General features: G+C 32.0%; 9 protein-coding genes across 9 annotated transcripts; 6 read left to right on the top strand and 3 right to left on the bottom strand. All coding sequences in view use genetic code 12, as the record gives it.

Moving 5' to 3' along the window:
• Positions 1-108: 108 nt before the first annotated feature.
• On the bottom strand, positions 109-561 carry CTRG_00739 (uncharacterized protein; the record flags this gene model as incomplete). Its single annotated transcript, XM_002545911.1, has 1 exon — positions 109-561. The coding sequence occupies one exon, from the start codon at positions 559-561 to the stop codon at positions 109-111; it is 453 nt and encodes a 150-aa protein (XP_002545957.1).
• CTRG_00738 (uncharacterized protein) lies at positions 395-1,486 on the top strand (the record flags this gene model as incomplete). Its single annotated transcript, XM_002545912.1, has 1 exon — positions 395-1,486. The coding sequence occupies one exon, from the start codon at positions 395-397 to the stop codon at positions 1,484-1,486; it is 1,092 nt and encodes a 363-aa protein (XP_002545958.1).
• A 46-nt stretch (positions 1,487-1,532) lies between these two features.
• On the bottom strand, positions 1,533-2,870 carry CTRG_00737 (C48 family peptidase; the record flags this gene model as incomplete). The annotated part of the gene is made up of 1 exon (XM_002545910.1): positions 1,533-2,870. One exon carries the CDS (start codon positions 2,868-2,870, stop codon positions 1,533-1,535), a length of 1,338 nt encoding a protein of 445 aa, XP_002545956.1.
• A 1,156-nt stretch (positions 2,871-4,026) lies between these two features.
• On the top strand, positions 4,027-6,462 carry VTC3 (vacuolar transporter chaperone; the record flags this gene model as incomplete). The annotated part of the gene is made up of 1 exon (XM_002545909.1): positions 4,027-6,462. The coding sequence occupies one exon, from the start codon at positions 4,027-4,029 to the stop codon at positions 6,460-6,462; it is 2,436 nt and encodes an 811-aa protein (XP_002545955.1).
• A 298-nt stretch (positions 6,463-6,760) lies between these two features.
• CTRG_00735 (coatomer subunit zeta) lies at positions 6,761-7,363 on the top strand (the record flags this gene model as incomplete). The annotated part of the gene is made up of 1 exon (XM_002545908.1): positions 6,761-7,363. One exon carries the CDS (start codon positions 6,761-6,763, stop codon positions 7,361-7,363), a length of 603 nt encoding a protein of 200 aa, XP_002545954.1.
• A 293-nt stretch (positions 7,364-7,656) lies between these two features.
• On the top strand, positions 7,657-11,094 carry SGD1 (Sgd1p; the record flags this gene model as incomplete). Its single annotated transcript, XM_002545907.1, has 1 exon — positions 7,657-11,094. One exon carries the CDS (start codon positions 7,657-7,659, stop codon positions 11,092-11,094), a length of 3,438 nt encoding a protein of 1,145 aa, XP_002545953.1.
• Positions 11,095-11,148: 54 nt separating this feature from the next.
• Positions 11,149-12,804, bottom strand: CTRG_00733 (uncharacterized protein; the record flags this gene model as incomplete). The annotated part of the gene is made up of 1 exon (XM_002545906.1): positions 11,149-12,804. One exon carries the CDS (start codon positions 12,802-12,804, stop codon positions 11,149-11,151), a length of 1,656 nt encoding a protein of 551 aa, XP_002545952.1.
• Positions 12,805-14,596: 1,792 nt separating this feature from the next.
• CTRG_00732 (uncharacterized protein) lies at positions 14,597-14,959 on the top strand (the record flags this gene model as incomplete). Its single annotated transcript, XM_002545905.1, has 1 exon — positions 14,597-14,959. The coding sequence occupies one exon, from the start codon at positions 14,597-14,599 to the stop codon at positions 14,957-14,959; it is 363 nt and encodes a 120-aa protein (XP_002545951.1).
• Positions 14,960-16,040: 1,081 nt separating this feature from the next.
• Positions 16,041-18,470, top strand: CTRG_00731 (uncharacterized protein; the record flags this gene model as incomplete). Its single annotated transcript, XM_002545904.1, has 1 exon — positions 16,041-18,470. One exon carries the CDS (start codon positions 16,041-16,043, stop codon positions 18,468-18,470), a length of 2,430 nt encoding a protein of 809 aa, XP_002545950.1.
• Positions 18,471-18,520: the final 50 nt, after the last annotated feature.

Genomic DNA, 18,520 nt, shown 5'->3' with positions numbered 1-18,520 from the left:
AATCCAGAAGGAGGAACAAGCCATGTTTCTGGATCGAGAGAGTTACGAGAAGTCTTAAGCAGTTGCCAAATATGGATCAATGAGAATGCCAACCACTTTTATAGTTAGTCAAAGGAACCACAGGGGGTCTGGTAAGGGAGGAATTTGTGTTGAACCAACACGTTGAGCAGAGAACGACCAAGTTGAAACAAGAAGGGTGTTTGTCGTTGAATGTGACAAATTGGGCAAATCTCGATCCGACAACAACTTGATCGATACAGCAGCTACACAGCTCGGGTATTTCCCAGTGTTCACATGGACCAACACGGTTTCCAGGTTTGTTGATTTGGGGGTCCAGGGGTTGACGGGACAAAAGTCTGGTTTGAGCGAGAGCAAGGAGACACAGATCAAGAACATGTTCCTGTTGGCAACACAAGCCATCCGCAAGATCACCAACAGTGAGTACAAGAAGTATGTCAAGAGTGTGGAGCGCCGAAACAAGAGATTGAAGGATGACGAGAAGCTTGAAATACTCCGTGAAGAGGACTTTTTACAACAGCGACCAGAATCGAAACCGGTCATTGTGTTGAACCAGTTTGCTCGCCGTGCAGATGTCCGGCTGAACGACTTTGTTTACCCGTTGTTAGCTGAGTGGGCATCGGGGTTGGTGCAGAACAACATTGCGCATGTGATCATTTTGACAGCCGACATTGGGTCTGTCCAACTTTTGAACGATGCTTTGCCCAACCAGGTGTTTAAGGATATTTCGTTGTCGGATGCATCAATGACAAGCTCGAAACAGTATGTTTGTGATGCTCTCAAGATCAAGGACACGGGTCCTTTAGATGCCTGTCTTAAGCCGCTCGGGGGCAGAATGTTGGACTTGCAGTCGTTTATCAGACGGTTGAAGTCAGGAGAGAGTCCGGAACAAGCCGTCCATGAAATGATCACACAAGCGGCTGAATTGATCACCACTTTCTTTTTAAGCAGCCACCACAAGTTTGGGGCTGGGGACAGCACATGGAACGCTGCTCAGGTGTGGTTGATCATGAAATTGTTGACCCAGTGTGAGACAATCAACTTCCTAGAGTTGGTGAAACTGCCATTGTTCAAGGCCAACAAGGAGACCATAGAGACATTGACGACATTGGAGAAGTATGATCTCATTTCACTTCAGCGTGACAAGGGGGTGTTGTCCAAGATCTCGACCGGAAGACCGTTGTTCAAGGCTGCGTTTGAGAATATCATTGGTGACAGACGTATCTGGCAGTTGTATGAGACTGATTACATCACAGCCTTGATTGGTGTTGAAGTGACCAAGATCCAGAAGATGGAGGACGAGTTGGAGAAGATTTACAAGATTGGCAAAGTAGACGGCAGAATAGAGTATTTGTCAAAGAAGATCGAAGCATCCAGTGCCAAGATCGTAGAGTATGAAAAGAAGGCGGCAGAGGTAGCGGCCGACAGCCAATCAAAGAACACATCGTTTCTTGGGATAAAGTTCTAAGACTCCGTGTGTATCTGTCTATATATATATATATATATATATATATTCAATCTAGTAACTTATTTTCGAGAATTTCGTAGACCATTCTTCTTCTGATCACTTTCATGTCGTTTTGACTGTACCCTAATGGCTTGTTCTCTGCGATATATCTAGCAGCAGTACAGGTGAACACACCACAGTCTGATCCATTCTTCTGTTGAGGGCTCTTGACGTGTGGGATTAGTTCATATGTGATTTTGTCACGGTTCAATCTGTTGGCTTCTCCGTCCATGTATATAGCTAAGTTCTGCACGGCACGGGGGTTTCCCACTGTATTCAAGGAATCATAATAGGAAATGGTTTTTTCAAGATTATCGATAACTGCTAATGCCCAATGCGTGTTGGATATATTCACGGGCACCAATACCTTGGACTTTTCAAACAAGTTGACTTTTTTCCTCCTTGCCCATCTCTGCACACCGGTGTATCCCTTACTTTCCAACGCGGTGTAGAAATGCGTTGTCCATCCAAAAATGTCTGGGTGTGCATTCATGATCAAATTGAAATAATAATCAATTACATTATCATTCAACCAGCTTGGCTCTCTTAGAGTTTGCAAGTCCAGCGTGGTGATATCAATCTGGTAATTGGAGTTGACAACTTTGGCTCTTTGTCTCCAGATACTGGTGACTTGTGACAACTGATCTGCCGCCAATGGTTTGATCAAACTAACTGACTCGAGTCGTTTCTTGGTTATCAATTCTTGCAATTTGTCATGGCTTTGTTGGTATACCGATGAAATCTTATCAATGTATAAGTTGGAGATGAAGTTGTCAACCAATGAGTACGAATGAATAGACATTGGTTTGGTAGGTACATAGTAGTCTAGAATAGATTGTTGGTATGGAGTGGTCGGTGTGTCAAGCAAGCTTGGTGAATCTTCATCCACCTCCCCAATGTACTGCGAAGATTCAGTAGGAACATATGAGTACTTTATTGGTTTCGCTATGGACAAGTCGGTACCATATTGATATGAAGTAGTTGATGATCTGGCTGTTGGTTGAACTACAGGTGCGATAACTGGTTTTGGTGACACATACCTGCCGTCACTTTCGTCAACCAAGAAGCTATTCCGACGATGTTGTCTGAGCAAGTGATAGTCATTTGCAATCTTGACGCCAATTATTTCGATATCTGAATCTGAAGTGATGTTGTTATGATTTCCTTCGTCTTCTTCATCATGTTCCGGGAGATGTATCAGAGAAGTGACAAACAATGATAGTATTAATGTTTTGATATATGCTATAACATTGTAAATGATTGATGGTTGAAGTTCATCGGGTCGTTTGATTATCTCTTTATCGTTAAATTCTAACCTTTCGTGGGATAGTAGTGGGTTATCCATTGGTGGAAATATGTTGTGAATGAAAGAAGTGAAGATGCTGGTTGTAAATTTTTTTTTAGTGGCTGGATTAACGCGCCATGTTTTTCATTAGTAGCTGAGATAATACTTTCGTGAAGTCAACTAGCATACATTCTATTAATGGCATATGTTTGTAAGACGACTGGGGTCTTTTGTTGAATTTATTGATATAGTAAACGTAGTACCATTAGATATAAAGTGTGAAATATAATTTTTGATTATGATTTGTAATTTTCATAAAATTTTTGTATGGATTCTCAATTAAAATTTTCTTTTTTTGTGAACTGTTAGGATTCTTTAGACAAAAGGGTTTACGATTATTATGATGCTAAATATAAATTAATCCAGAAGGGCACGACCATAACCACACACGTTGGTAGATTTAATTATTATTACAGTACATCTCCTCCCCCAATAAAAATAATGGTTGGTAGCTCTTATCTCTCATTTATAGTCGTATTAAAAAAGGACAACATACAGTGCATACAATTCGATATAACCAAACGTAACCTCTGTTATTTTACAACCACCAGATCTCTCAAGACGTTTATTACTAATCTGGAAACAAAGTTCATAAGAGTTTTTAACTATTTTCCCAACTCTCAATAGGAAAGGATAAAATTTTCATAAATGTATTGGCTAATTTTGTGATATTTCGATTATGATATTTGTGAACAAAAATAGAAAAATTATGAAATAAGTCAATTCCGACTAGCAGGAACACGTGACTTTAGTATGTGTTTAGATAAGAGTTCCGGGGTATGAGATTAGCTGACTTTATTGGCCGCACGCGACCGCACCCAAGTGGACGCACGTGGGAGATAATGAAGGGTTACAACAATGAACAAAGATTGGGAGAGAAAGAAAGAGAGAGAGAAAAAAAATAAATTAGATGCAACAATAAAAAGAGAAAATTAATTATTATTCAACCATCATTTCATCATCCTCTTCCTTTTGCTCCTCCTCGTGGTGATACTACAACATTATTTCCTTTTTTTTACATTCTTTCAAAGTTTAAATTTTAAATTCTAAATTCTAAAATTTTTCAATTCCTAACAATCCATTCTGAATCTTCCCTTACTTTCTTCTTTTCCTTTTCCTTTTCCTTTTTCCTTTCCCTTTTTTCTTTCTTTTCATAATGTCACAACAGCCTACTGAATCCAATCAACCCAAACAACCTGAAGAGGCTAAGGAATCAATGTTTTTTCAACAGAAAATGGACATCTTCAAAATGGACTACAATGAAGAGTGGAGTAAGAACTTTTTGGACTACTCTCATTTGAAGAAATTATTAAAAGAAGGAGTCATTAGCAATGCTTGGACTTCAAAAGATGAACAAACATTTGTCACTGCTTTGGATGAAAATCTCGAAAAAGTCTTTAACTTTGTTGAACAAAAATTCCAGGAAATCAATGAACAGCTTGATATTTTACAAAATGAAACTACCAATCCTGATGCATCCTTTAATCCTGAAGAATTTGCTAAAAAATTGGACCGTTTGTTATCTGAAGCTGAAGAATTGGAAAAATTTCAACGTCTTAATTTTACGGGATTTTTAAAGATCACAAAAAAGCATGATAGAATTCATCCTGAATATTCTGTTAAACCACTTTTAAATGTTAGATTAAAGTCCCTTCCATTCCATTCAGAAGATTTCTCTCCATTGTTATACAAGGTTGGTGCTTTGTATCAATTCTTTAGAGATAACTATCAAGTTGATGCTTCATTCAATTCCCTTTCCAAAATGTCATCTTTACAAGAAACCAACAATGAATTCCAATCTTTTAAATTTTGGATTCATCCTGATAACTTGGTTGAAGTTAAGGCCAACATCTTGCGTCATCTTCCTGTTTTAATCTACAATTCTAAAAATAATGGAGATGATGACGACGATGATGACGATGATGATGACGAAGAAGGTGGTCATAAACATATCACTGGTGATCAAACTATCAATGCCATTTATTTTGATAACGATCATCTTGATCTTTATAACAACAAACTTACCAAATTGAACAACAGTTCTACTTTGAGAATCCGCTGGGTTGGTAAGTTGGATGATAAGCCAAAAATTACTATGGAAAGAAAACTGTTTGATTCCAATTCTAACTTTTTTGTTGATGAAAAAATTGAATTAAGAAAAAAATATATCAATCAATTTGTTATCCAACATGAAATTCCAAAGAAATTAATTAAATTGAACGATGAAAAAAGTGTTGAAAAATTATTGGATTTCATTAAGGAAAACCATTTGCAACCAGTTTTAAGAACTACTTATAACCGTACTGCATTCCAAATTCCTGGGGATGACAGAATCAGAATTACTATTGATTCTAATTTGACATTTATCAGAGAAGATGCATTTGATTCTCAATTGCCAATCAGAGATCCTAAACAATGGCATCGTTTAGATTTGGACAATTCCAAGACTCCACAAAATTTCTTGAGAAAAGGTGAATTTGTCAAATTCCCATTTTCCAGTATGGAAATCAAGATTAAGAAATCATCTGCTAAGAATTTTAAGAAATTGCAATGGGTTAATGAATTGATCAATTCTTCTTATTTGGTTAAAGAGATTCCAAACTTTTCAAAATTCATTCATGGTGTAGCTGCATTGTTTTTGGAAGATGAAAAATTGGACAACATTCCTATGTGGTTCAATGAGTTAGAAGGTGATATTGTTAACGATTTACCTAAATTACCACAAAAGGTTAACAGTGAAGGTATTACTGAATTGTCCAATGATGAAAACTTGTCTAAATTCAAGTCAATGATACTTAACAATAAGAAATCAAATTTCCAACCAAGATCAGCCTCATTCTCAGGGTCATTGTTGTATTCCAAAGGTGACAATCCGGCTATGGACGATGCCAAACGTTTTGAAACCATTGAAGAAGCCATTGATTCAAATAAATCAGCACCTACTCAACAAGATGATCAAGCACCACCAAGTGGGGTCACTGATGATCAATCTTCTGACTTTGATGAAGATGAAGAAGACGAAGATGAAGGTCCAAGTAGAAAATCAAACCCATTGGTTAGACTTATTAACTTTCCAAATCAATTTTCTAAATTAGCAGATGTTGATTCAGAAGATGAAGAAATTGAATTACCAGCCGGTGTTACTAAACCAGATCAATGGATCAAGAATATGGGTCCAATTAAGATTGAACCAAAAGTTTGGTTAGCTAATGAACGTACCTTTAACAGATGGTTACATGTTACCACATTGTTTTCTTCCTTAACTTTCATCATTTACTCTTCTACCAAAGATTCAAACTTTGAAATGTTGAGTACTAATTTAGCATATTTCTATTTTGCCTTGACCCTTTTCAGTGGTGTTTGGGCTTACTATATTTTCATGGAAAGAAGAAAGATCATTTTGGAAAGATCTGATAAACATTTAGATAACTCAATTGGCCCATTAATTGTTGCATTTGGTTTACTTGTTGCGTTGATTATTAATTTTGTTTTTGGATGGAAGAACTTGGATTTGAAAGCCAATGAAGAATTCTACAAAAATAACCCAATGCATAAAACTGTTCATGAGTTTGTTATTAACCTAGTTAATTAATCCTATGCATTTCCTCCAATTATTGCATCCATCCAATCTGTGTATTACCTCTATTTTGATTTTGTTTTATATATTTGAAATACAAAAAAGTCTGATTTTTTTATCAAAGATATAATCTCTGATCATTATTATGTAATCGTATACAGTTTTTGTTTCATAACACACGACTAAGTTAAGCAGCAGGTTTCAATTTTTTTTTCCAACCACCGTGTTACAAGGAGGAGGGAAAAAAAATCTCAACAAAAGTGAAAATCGATCACCAACCTGAGTTTACTCTTTCTTTAGATACCAAGGAAATATGTCATTAAATATATCATTATACACGGTTTCTGCTGTTCTAATATTAGATAATGAAGGTAGTAGATTGTTTGCCAAATATTATAAACCAACATTACCTGAAGATTCAATCAATAGTTCAATAAAATTTCCTCATCAATTTGAAACTCAACAACAACAAATTAAATTTGAAAAAAATTTATTTGATAAAATTTATAAAGTCAATCAAGATATATTATTATATGATAATCATTTAATTACTTATAAACAAATCAATGATGTTTTAATTGTATTGGTATCTCCATTAAATGAAAATGAAAGTTTGATTTATTCAACTATGAATAATTTATCTGAAGCTTTAACTATTTTATTAAATAATACAATTGATAAACAAACAATTTTAGAAAAATTCGATATGGTAAGTTTAGCAATTGACGAAACTATAGATGATGGTATAATAATAGAATATGATCCAGCTACTATTGTTAGTAGAGTTACAAATCCTCCTGTTGCTGGTTTAGAAGGTGTTAATTTGAAAAATATTGATATTAGTGAAAAAGGTTTGTTCAATGCTTTATCTTTTGCTTCTAAAAAATTGGGTGAAAGATTACAACAAGGTTTATAGGTACCGTTGTTTTTGCTGTCTCTTAATTTTGATCAATTTTATATGACCTTTTTTTTTAAAAAATGAATACTATAGTTCTTTCAATATATATAAAAAATACATTTGAAATCTAATGTTTGATTTCAGTCTTTGTTATCCTTTATACATCACGTGAGAAGTTTCAGGTGATGATGGAGATGAGACTGAAGAGAAAAAAAATTACAAAAAGTAATATAAAGTGCAAAAAAAAATTAAAGAGATGATCTTCACAAAGGAAAGACATAGTATCTACGACGATAAAGTTGTTTGAAATAATGGCGAAATTCAAAAATGATAAAGATCAAAATGGTATGCGATTACCTAGTCAATTATTAGAACAAATTAATGCCAAAGATGCCGTTGAAGAAGATGATGAAAGGTTTACTAAATTTTCAAATAATTCACGAGGTAAGAAAAGAAAATCAGATGGTAATAATCAACATCTTAGTAGAAAAGAGAAAAGAAAACAAGAAAGAGAATTAAAGAAACAAAAAAGAATACAAACTTATAACAATAATGTAGTAAATCATAAGAAACAAGAACCTGTAACTCAGAAGAATCAAAATGTGAATCAAAAGAAGAAATCAATTAAGGAAGAAGATCCATTGGAAACATTAAGAAAATTAAAAGAATCTAAGAATTTGAAATCTATATTAAAGAAAGATAAGAAATCAGAAATTCAAATGGTTAAAGAGCCCGAGGAAGAAGATCCAATGGAAGCTTTACGTGCATTGAAAGCAAAGAAAAATGGCAATTCCAAAAAATCAGAAGTAAGAATAGTTAAAGAAGATGATTTGGAAGAAGAGGAAGATGATGATGACTTATCTGATTTTGATGATTTGGAAGATATTGAAGATATAGAAGATGAAGAAGATGAAATCGATCCTATGGAGGAATTACGTAAATTAAAGGGTAATAACAAACAAACTTCAGATATCCGAATTGTCAAGGTGGATGATTTAGAAGATGATGAACTTTCAGATGATTTTGATGACTATGACGAAGTAGAAGAAGATCCTATGGAAGCTTTAAAGGCATTGAAAGCTAAAAAGAATGGCAAGGTTTCTGAATCAGAAATAAGAATTGTCAAAGAAGATGATTTGGATGATGATGAAATCTCAGATGATTTTGAAGATGATGACGAAGAAGAGGAAGATCCTATGGAAGCTTTGCGTAAATTAAAAGGCAACAAGAAATCATCAGGTGATTCAGATATTAGAATTGTCAAAGAAGATGACTTAGATGATGACGATTTGTCTGAATTTGATGATGATGATGACGATGACATGGAGTCTGAGAAAGAAGAAGAAGAAGAGGATGATGAACAAGATCCAATGGAAGCATTACGCGCATTAAAGGCTAAAAAGAATGGAGAATCAACCAAGAGTTCAGAAATTCGTATTGTGAAAGAAGATGATTTGGATGATGACGAAGTTTCCGATTTAGGTAGTGAAGATGAAGAAGAAGAAGTACAATCCTTTGATGAAGGTGAAGACGAAGATGAAGAGGAATTCTCAGAACTTGAAGAAGAGGAAGATCTATTAGCTAAATTAAAAGCTCTTAAAGACGCCAAAAAGAAGAATAAAAAAGACAAAAAATCTGAAAAAGAAATTTATCCATTAAATCCGCAATTACAATCACAATTTGAACGAGATGATGAGGATATTGAATATTATGCTAAAAAATTAGGTCTTAAAAATGGTAAGAAATCTAAACTTTCTAAAATTGACGATGACGATATCATTGGTGGTCTTTTAGATGGATTAGATTTGGATTTTGACTCGGACAGAGAACAAGTACAAGATGATGATGAAGATGATTTCAATTCTGATGAGTTTAATGAAGATTTTAGTGGGGATGACGATGATGAAGAACTTGATTCAGATGGTGAACCAAGAGTTAAGGAAAATCCATATGTTGCACCTGGAACTGAAGATGATTCTAATGATTTAGATTCAGATTCTGCTAAACCACAGAAATATATCCCACCTGCATTACGTCGTAAAATGGCATTAGAAGCAAACACTACTCCAGAAGTATCTGAAGAAACACTTCGCTTAAGAAAGTCAATTAAAGGTCCACTTAATAAATTATCTGAAGCTAATATAAACACCATTGTTAATGAATTAAACACATTATATTTATCACATCCAAGACAAACATTAAATGAAGAAATCACTAATATTATTCTTGATAGTATTATTCAACAAGGTAGATTATTAGATACTTTTGTTTATCTTCATGCAAGTGTTGTTGTTGCACTTTATAGATTACAAGGAGTTGAATTTGGTGCTCATTTCATTCAAACAGTTATTGAAAAATTTGAAACTTACAATAAAGAATCAACTAAAACTAAAGAATCTTCCAATATTATTTCATTATTGTCTTCAGTTTATTTGTTTCAGTTAATTTCATGTAAATTGTTATATGACATGATTAAAGAATTGATTAATAATCTTGATGAAAACAATGCTGATTTGTTGTTAAGATTGATTCGTAATTCTGGTAATCAAATGCGTTCTGATGATCCAAGTGCATTAAAGGAAATTGTATTATTAATCAATGATAAAGTAAATACCTTACCAAGGGATTCCATTAATACCAGAACCCAATTTCTTATTGAAACAATTTCATCATTGAAGAATAATAAACTAAAAGTTGTTAATGAAGGTAATCATCAATTATCTATAAGATTAAAGAAATTTTTGGGTAGTATTAATAATAACAAATTTGGAGATCCAATTCAAGTTTCATTAGATGATATCCATAATGTTTCAACAAGAGGTAAATGGTGGTTAGTAGGATCAGCATGGAAAGGACATAATTCTGAAGAATCTAAAAAGAAAGATGTTGATGAACTAGCAATGAATGATATTTTAGATAATGCTGAACCTAATTGGATGGAATTAGCTAAATCCCAAAGAATGAATACTGATATTCGTCGTGCTATATTTGTTTCAATAATGTCAGCAAACGATTATATTGATGCTGTTACTAAATTAGATAAATTATCATTGAAAAGAAATCAAGAACGTGAAATTCCAAAAGTTTTAATCCATTGTGCAACAATGGAACCATCATGGAATCCTTATTATGGAGTATTAGCTAATAAATTATGTGATTCTCATTCATTACGTAAAACATTTCAATTCATGTTATGGGATCTAATTAAAGAATTAGATGGTGGCAGTGCTGGTAATAGAGACAACGACGATGATGATGAAGATGATTTCATTGGATTTGATAATGATACTGGTGATGAAGAAAGTAAAATGAAGAGAATTCTAAATTTAGGAAGATTTTATGGATTTCTTTTAGCTCAGGGTACAATGCCATTACATAATCTTCGAACCATTAATTTCTTAACTGCATCAAATGATACTGTTTTATTTTTAGAAGTATTATTGGTTAGTTTTCTTGATCAAGTTGGTAAGAAATCACAAAAGAATTCAATTGGTGCTGGATTAAAGAAATCTAAAAAATCAAAAGAAATGTTTGAACAGAAATTCGATGATAAGATTTTGGTTGAACGTATTTTGAAAGCTAAAGATCAACCGACATTATTAAGAGGTTTACAATATTTCTTGCAGGAGAAAGTTAAAACTAGTGATATTACATCTGGTAAAAAGCAAAAACAAAGAGTTTCATGGGGGGTAGATGCCATGTTTGACATTATAGATGAATTTTTAAAAGAAACTGAAGATGATTACTAATCTTGGATGTTGTGTATATACATGAAATTTTAATATGATTATTATTATTACTATTTACACTTTTTCTATAATTGCAATTGATTCAACATGTTTAGTTTGGGGGAAGAAATCAAAACCCATAATATCTCTAACTTTATATTTGACATTTGAATTTTGTTGAAGTTTATCAAAAGTGGCCAAATCTCTAGCTTGGGTGAATACATTACAACTAACGTAGATGATAATTTCTGGTTCAAATTCTAATAATTGTTTCATAAAAGATTCATTTGAACCTTTTCTTGAAGGATCAATAATAACCACACTATTTTTACCCAGAATTCCAGATTTGATAAATTCTTCATTTTTAAACATACTTGAAGCATCACCTTGAATGAATTTGATTTTATCTTTATTTAAATTATTAATTTTAACATTATGATTAGCATATTTAATTGAAATATTTGAAATTTCAATACCAAATATTTTAGTATTTTCTTGAAATGAATTTGATAAAGCAATACCAAAAAACCCAACACCACAATATGTATCAATTATGTTATCAATTGGCTTACCTTTAAGATTAATATGATATGTAATATAATCTAATACATTAGGTAAGATTGAATTATTATTTTGGAAAAAACAATTTGAATCAAATTGAAACAAGAACTCATTGATTTTTTCAGTAGTTACTTTATATTGACCTTCTAATGCAACTTGAATGAATTCTCCAGTATCTTGATTAATTCTAATACTTTGTCTCAACATAACTTGAGAATATGGTCTGGATTGTCCTAAATATTCATCTCTTATTTGTGATAATTTATCATTAATTTCAGGGGTAGCTATAGGACATTGTTTCATATCGAATTTTCCTTGATGATTAACAGTTTCAAATCCAAGTTTAGTATTAATTCCATTAGATACGGTGAAATGAGGGGTTAATTTAGTTCTATATGAATATTGTAATGGGGATCCACTAACCGTTCCAAAATCATTACCTAATTGATTAAAAATTTCAGGATAAAAATATCGATAAGCCTTCATTATGATTGATTTTTTAAAATTTAATTGATCTTCGTAAGTTAACATTTGTAATTGACAACCATTACATTGATTAAAATGATTACAAACAATTAAATTGTCATTTCTTCTAGAAACTTTGGAATCAGAGTTACTAACCTCAAGTAATTCACCTTCTGCATAATATTCATGATGCATTTTGATTTTAATTTTAACTTTATCACCAACTGTAGTTTTAGGAATTAGAAAAATTGTATATTTTCCAAAAATTTCTTCTTCTGGATCAATCACATAATTCTGTGCATATGAAGATTTAGGCACGAGTGCTATTCCTTCACCTTGAGATGTGACTGATCTAATAGTAATGTTATCAAGAAGAATATCATGTTTACGTTGACGAGGTAAAAAGTTTTTAATTAATTCAAATGAATTTTTGATTTTTTCAAGTTGAATGGGTAAATTATGAATTTGAGAATATTCTTTTAGAAAATCATTTATTTCTAGAATGGTTATGGAACTTGGATGTGTAAGATCAGCTATATCATTTCTTCTTTTCGTCTTCTTAAAATGTTTTAGTAATTTAGTAATTTTTTCCTTTTTATTGTTACTATTGTTGGTGTTCGCCGATACCGATACATGTCTGGACCATGTGATAAAACGACGAGTAGTAATATTCTTGATTATATTTCTTCGTAGTAGAACAAACATCAACGTATGTAAGGCAGATGTAGGATTTAAAACGTATTGAATCAGAAATACCAAAAAAAAAACAACAAAAACAAAAAAATGTGGGGATTCAATAAAAAGAGAGAGGGGATTTGATAAGAGGGAAATGATAGCTGAGAAGAGATGAGTTTATATTTTTCAACCTTGATTTTTTTGAGCACAGGGGAACGACCTTTTTTCTTTCTTAAATTCGGATGAATTGTTCTTGCTTCGGGAAATTACTGTTGGGCTTAGCGATACCCGAACAGTCTATTATAATACTATTATTATTCGAGTGAAGATTCGATAACAAAGCGATCCCGCCTTACCGTAAAATAATTCACCACCATCATAAGTAAAAGGCTAGAATAAACGGGAGAAGGGGAGTGAAAAACCACAGAAGAGTGAAGGAACAAAGTATCGTTACTTAAATTCGTATATGCAAAGTGATTCCAATTATCCCTTCCTTCTCTTTCTCCTCCCCTCCAAAAAGAAAAGATGAAGGTGTACAGAACCATCACTGTTATATTCCACAGTCAGATTTTAAAAATGAAAAATTATTCAGAATGAAAAAAAAAGGAATACGTAACCTACGGAATGACAATTATAGTTGTTACGGCGTTTTGTCCATAATGTCAATGATAGCGACGAATTGATATCGTAAATCAGGAAAATGAAAGTGCAGTAGAAGTCTATGTATTCATTTAAACATCCACATCCATATGCACTGCATGTTGTATAGTTTGATCTGCATGTGCTTCAAATATAGAAACATAATAAAAAAGAAAAAGTAAAAGAAAACAAGGTTAATGCTTTAAAAGGGGGGATTGCTGAAATTTAAGATAGCATTCAAATTGAATGGATACTAGTGAACATGCAAGGACTAAGAGTGCATGAGCATGAGTAGGTTTAATGCAAGTATATCCCATCATAGCAAAGCAATGATAAAAAAAAAAGAGGTGATTCGTACGTCTATATGGTTAAATTTTTACCGCTGAACCGGTTGGTCATTTTCACTGATACTGTAGCGAAATTATTATTATTATGATTATTATTACTGTTAGAGATGAATGATCTTTAAAATAAGAACAAGGGATCAATCATGGGAGATATTATTTTTAATTTTATGTAAATATTTATCTGTGACGATGGAGATCTGCATCTCTTACGGTGACCAAAAGTAATACTTAAATAATATTTGATAACTTCACGTGCATGGCATCAAATAAAGATCTTTGTTTAAAAAGCAAACTAGACCAGGCTAAGCCAGTATTCTGATTTGTAGTTTATAGGCTAGATTGGTAGTTATTCACCATATTTACGAAAAGAATATCCAATAATTTATTAGAAACGAAGACTAAAAAAAAAAAATTAAAAACTAAAAATAAAAGAAGAAGTAAAAAACTATCATAATAAAGTATATAGCAATCATTCACTTCACATGTACAGATACTATAAAAACAGGGTTTTACTCTGTTTAAAAGTTTGTATTCCATGGTGGTCGATCCATTCGAGTAAGACAGCGTAAAGTGCACGGCATTTTGGAAAATCATCAAATATGATACGAAACTGACACTGACTGTGTTACATAATTTGAAATTAAAGAAAGCTTGTTTTGAACCTGAAACGGAAATCGAGCAAAGGGAGAAATGGAAAAAAAAAGATAAGAATCAGTTAGCAAGATACGATACGATTCGATTCGATTCGATTAGGGACAACGTTTACTCTTGAATTTGGGTAAGTAACCGACAATAAACTCTTGGCTCTGCAACTAAAGCTGAATTAGCCATTTCATATGTTTGCTGTATCTATATCTATATCCATCTCTACAGGACCTTGCATTTATAGGATATGCATATTATTATTAACTCCTTTAATTCTATATTTGTATTACTCAGTTTCTGTGTTTATGTATGCCTCCCACATCGTCACACAGATGAAATCTGAAATTAGAGGCTTAATCAAACAAGATCAACAAATTATAACTATAAACCATTCATACAACAATGTATATACAAAGAAATATGTCTATCACGTGTCACTGTCAATATTCGTAATTGAAATTCTTCGTCTTCATCACCAAAGCAGAAAAGAGGAGTTAACAGTAAAAGATAAAATAAAAAAAAAAAAAGAAAAAGGGATGATGACGATATTCTAGAAAGTATCGTAAATCATGCTTCCATTACACAAAATTGAAAATATAAGCTTTTTTCTTGGGTATTTACTCAGATACACCACAACACCAATAGTTGACCGCCATAATCACTGTTTAAAAAAATCAGTGACCAATCATCATCATAATCATCAGTTATCAGATATCATCAGAATGGCAATCTTTTATCATTGGCTTTTGGTTTGACTGGTCAATACTACAACTGGCAATAGACAGACACATACACGTACAGTCTAATTCTTCTCCCATCATATTAATTTATAATTTTGATGGTACATGTGTATATATTTTCCACCCCCTCCAACTGTATGTATGAAAAGCCCGCAGCTAATCTCCACAATTCAACAGAACAGTGCAAATCCTTTTCGCCAGTACTATGTAGTAATTTTTAGAATCATAACCCTGCGGCTAAATCAACAAAAACAAATAAAGCCAGAAAAAGAAATAAAGGCTTATTCTGTGTGATTTCTTATGTTCGTATTGTTTGATAGAACTATATGTGTGAACGTAGGTGTGTGGATGTGATTTGTGATTGTGAATGTAATACGTACTTTAATATACTGTACATATACATTAAAACACAATAAGAATTATGCAATCCCGTATCTCCACAACTGTTCTTATTGTTGTTCGCTTTAAGTGTAAGTGAAGGTAAAGATACTTAGTTAATTTAATCCCTGTGTGTGAATGTGTGTGAATGTGGGTGTAAATGATTTGAATGTTGTTCATGCACCAGCTTTTTGCTTTGCCTTTGCTCTGCCGGATTTCTTTTTATTTAAATTTAAATTTAATTTTTGTTATTGTGTCTGTGTTGGTTATGGGTGAGCTAATTAGTTTTATCTTTCCCACTTGTTACTTTATTTCATTATTTGTTTGTGGAAATTTTCACAATTCAACAATTCAACAATGCTGGATGTCTAGATTTACAATTATATCATGATTATATAAAAAGAGGCTGTTGGCATCATTCTTATTCTTGCACTTTCATTTTTTTTTTTTTACATCTTTCTTCATTTGTTTGTTTATATCTAGTTTCTATTTTTGTGTCATTCCAGTCCCAACTATCATGACTTCAATCATGAGTGATACTATATTAACTACAACTCATACTCAACTCAACAACAATCATCTTCATTATGATCACCATAAAAACAATTCACCATTACAAGAGTCATTCAATTTACTCAACCTTGAAAGGAAGTCGTTACCGAGTGATATCTCAACTACTACCGCCATACCTGATATTCATATTGACATTGATATCGACATTGATATAAATAACATTGAATCTCACATCAACAACTCTCATCCACCATCACAACCATCTCCTCATCATCTACCATTATCGCCAGCAATGTCTGATACTACTATTGTTATACAACAAGTCGATTCTCCCGTTGATGAAGCTAATCATTATTCCACTACTACTAATATTTATACTACAGATACAAGCACCGGTGCCGGCACCGGTGAAGGTACCTCCTCATATGAATTCATCAACATCTTACGTGATGCCAATTTATCCAATTTCCTGAGTTTTTACTACTTAACATCACAAGATACTTTAGCTATTGATATAACTAAAACTTCTCCAGCTAGTTTCTTACCTAATGAATATGAAACCATTGCTCATTTGAAACTAATTAAAGCATTTGCTGTACTTAAAAAGAAGGTCCTTAACAACTCTCAAGATTCTAATATCAATTCAAATATCCTTTGGAAATGTTATATAATTAATGCTGTTAGAAGATTCATTATATTTGTTTCTTCATTAAAGAAATTCATGGAAAGATACGAAACCAACAATGATATTGATATAAATATAAATAAGGACCCAGCATTCTTATCTGTTATGACACAAATAATCCCACCATTGGATGTTCTTTTAGTATGGCATAGTTTTTTAACAAATCCTTCAAGTTTTTACGATGTTTTTGTTAGATGTAATATGTTACAATTTGCTAATTTTGCATTCCCTTTACACAAGGTTTGTCAATATATTGATAATTTTGATTTTGAATTCAGAGTTCCTTATGAATATAAGCATAATTATTTAGAGGTTATCAAATGTTTTATACAAGATGATGATAATAGTAAAGATTTACAATATGAATTGACTAAATTTTCTATGGATGATTGTCAAGTTAATGTTTGTTGCCCTAGTTGCAATAACGTCTTATCAGATCCAATTCCTTTATCAGATGGTTCTAAAGGATTTGGTGATTATGGGTTAAGAAGTAAAAACATTAGACTTGTTCAAGATTCATCATGTTATTGTTCATGGATATTTTTAATTACCCATTCTGAATTAAGGAAATTACAATTATATTCTGATGTTAAAAAACAAGGTATCTTACAAGGAACTTTTAAAATTCCACCATCTGAAGTAATAGTTAAAGATCCGATTAAATCAGGTAAGAAATTCAAATCAATATTTGATAGAATTTGGAATGAAAATAGATTCAAGAGTCTTGATATAATTATAAATTTACTTCAAAAAGAATGTGATAAACAATCACTTCCTCATGGTAAATTACTTCAAAATTATACTAAATTTAATTTAATTAGTATGACTGTTAGCAATGGTATTGAAATTGGTGATGATTTAGTTGATTTTGTATTAAAACAAGAGCAATTTAATAATAAAATGAATAAATTAAATTGGATTCATTCACCAAATATTAATCATATCTTAAATGAAGCAAATTCAAGATATGCTAAATTTTTTACCATTTTAACTAATCCAAATTTAAATAACAATAACAAATTAAAACCTACTTTGGATATTGAACTAATGTGGAAAACCCATAATTTGAGTGGATTTGGATATTTTAAAGATTGCTTAACTTCTTCAAGTCATTATATAATTGATGATGATTCAACAATATCAAATTCGTTAATGAATTCAATTTTAAATAATAATGATTTAAATAAAACTGCTGAAATTTTCAAAAACATATATGATGAAGAATATTTAATATGTTATTGTCAATCATGTACTATTGACAGAGCTTTTAATTCAATCAATCCTGAATATCAACCACTTCCGAATCCTCATCCTCACACATATCATATTGATAATAATTCCAATTCATCCTCTTATTTGAAACCCCCACAACAGCAACAACATCAGCAACATCAACAAAGACAAATAATTCATGCAAATTCATTTGATGAAAATATGTATTCTAAAAATTCACAGTATTCATGGGATTTTAATGACTATTCAGATGATAATGATGATCAATATAGTTCAACTTCTGCTCCTGCTGGTATTTTAACTAATAATAGTTTATTAGATGAATCTGATTTAATTGATATTGGTTTAGGTGGAGATAATGAATTTCTTGATTATTTCAGTTATCCAACTACCACAAACACTAACAATACCACGACTACCAACGATACCAATATAAATAAAATAAATCTAGATTCATCACCTATTCAAGGTTCTGTATCTCCAAATCAAGACGAGTTTATTGAATTTATCCATTAATTGTATTTTATTACTATTAGTTTTTCACGTGTTCATTTCTTTTCTTTATA

Source organism: Candida tropicalis (genome assembly GCF_000006335.3).
Source record: "Candida tropicalis MYA-3404 genomic scaffold supercont3.1, whole genome shotgun sequence".
In the NCBI taxonomy this organism is placed as follows: Eukaryota; Fungi; Ascomycota; class Pichiomycetes; order Serinales; family Debaryomycetaceae; genus Candida; species Candida tropicalis.
This window is presented reverse-complemented; position numbering and strand designations above follow the sequence as displayed.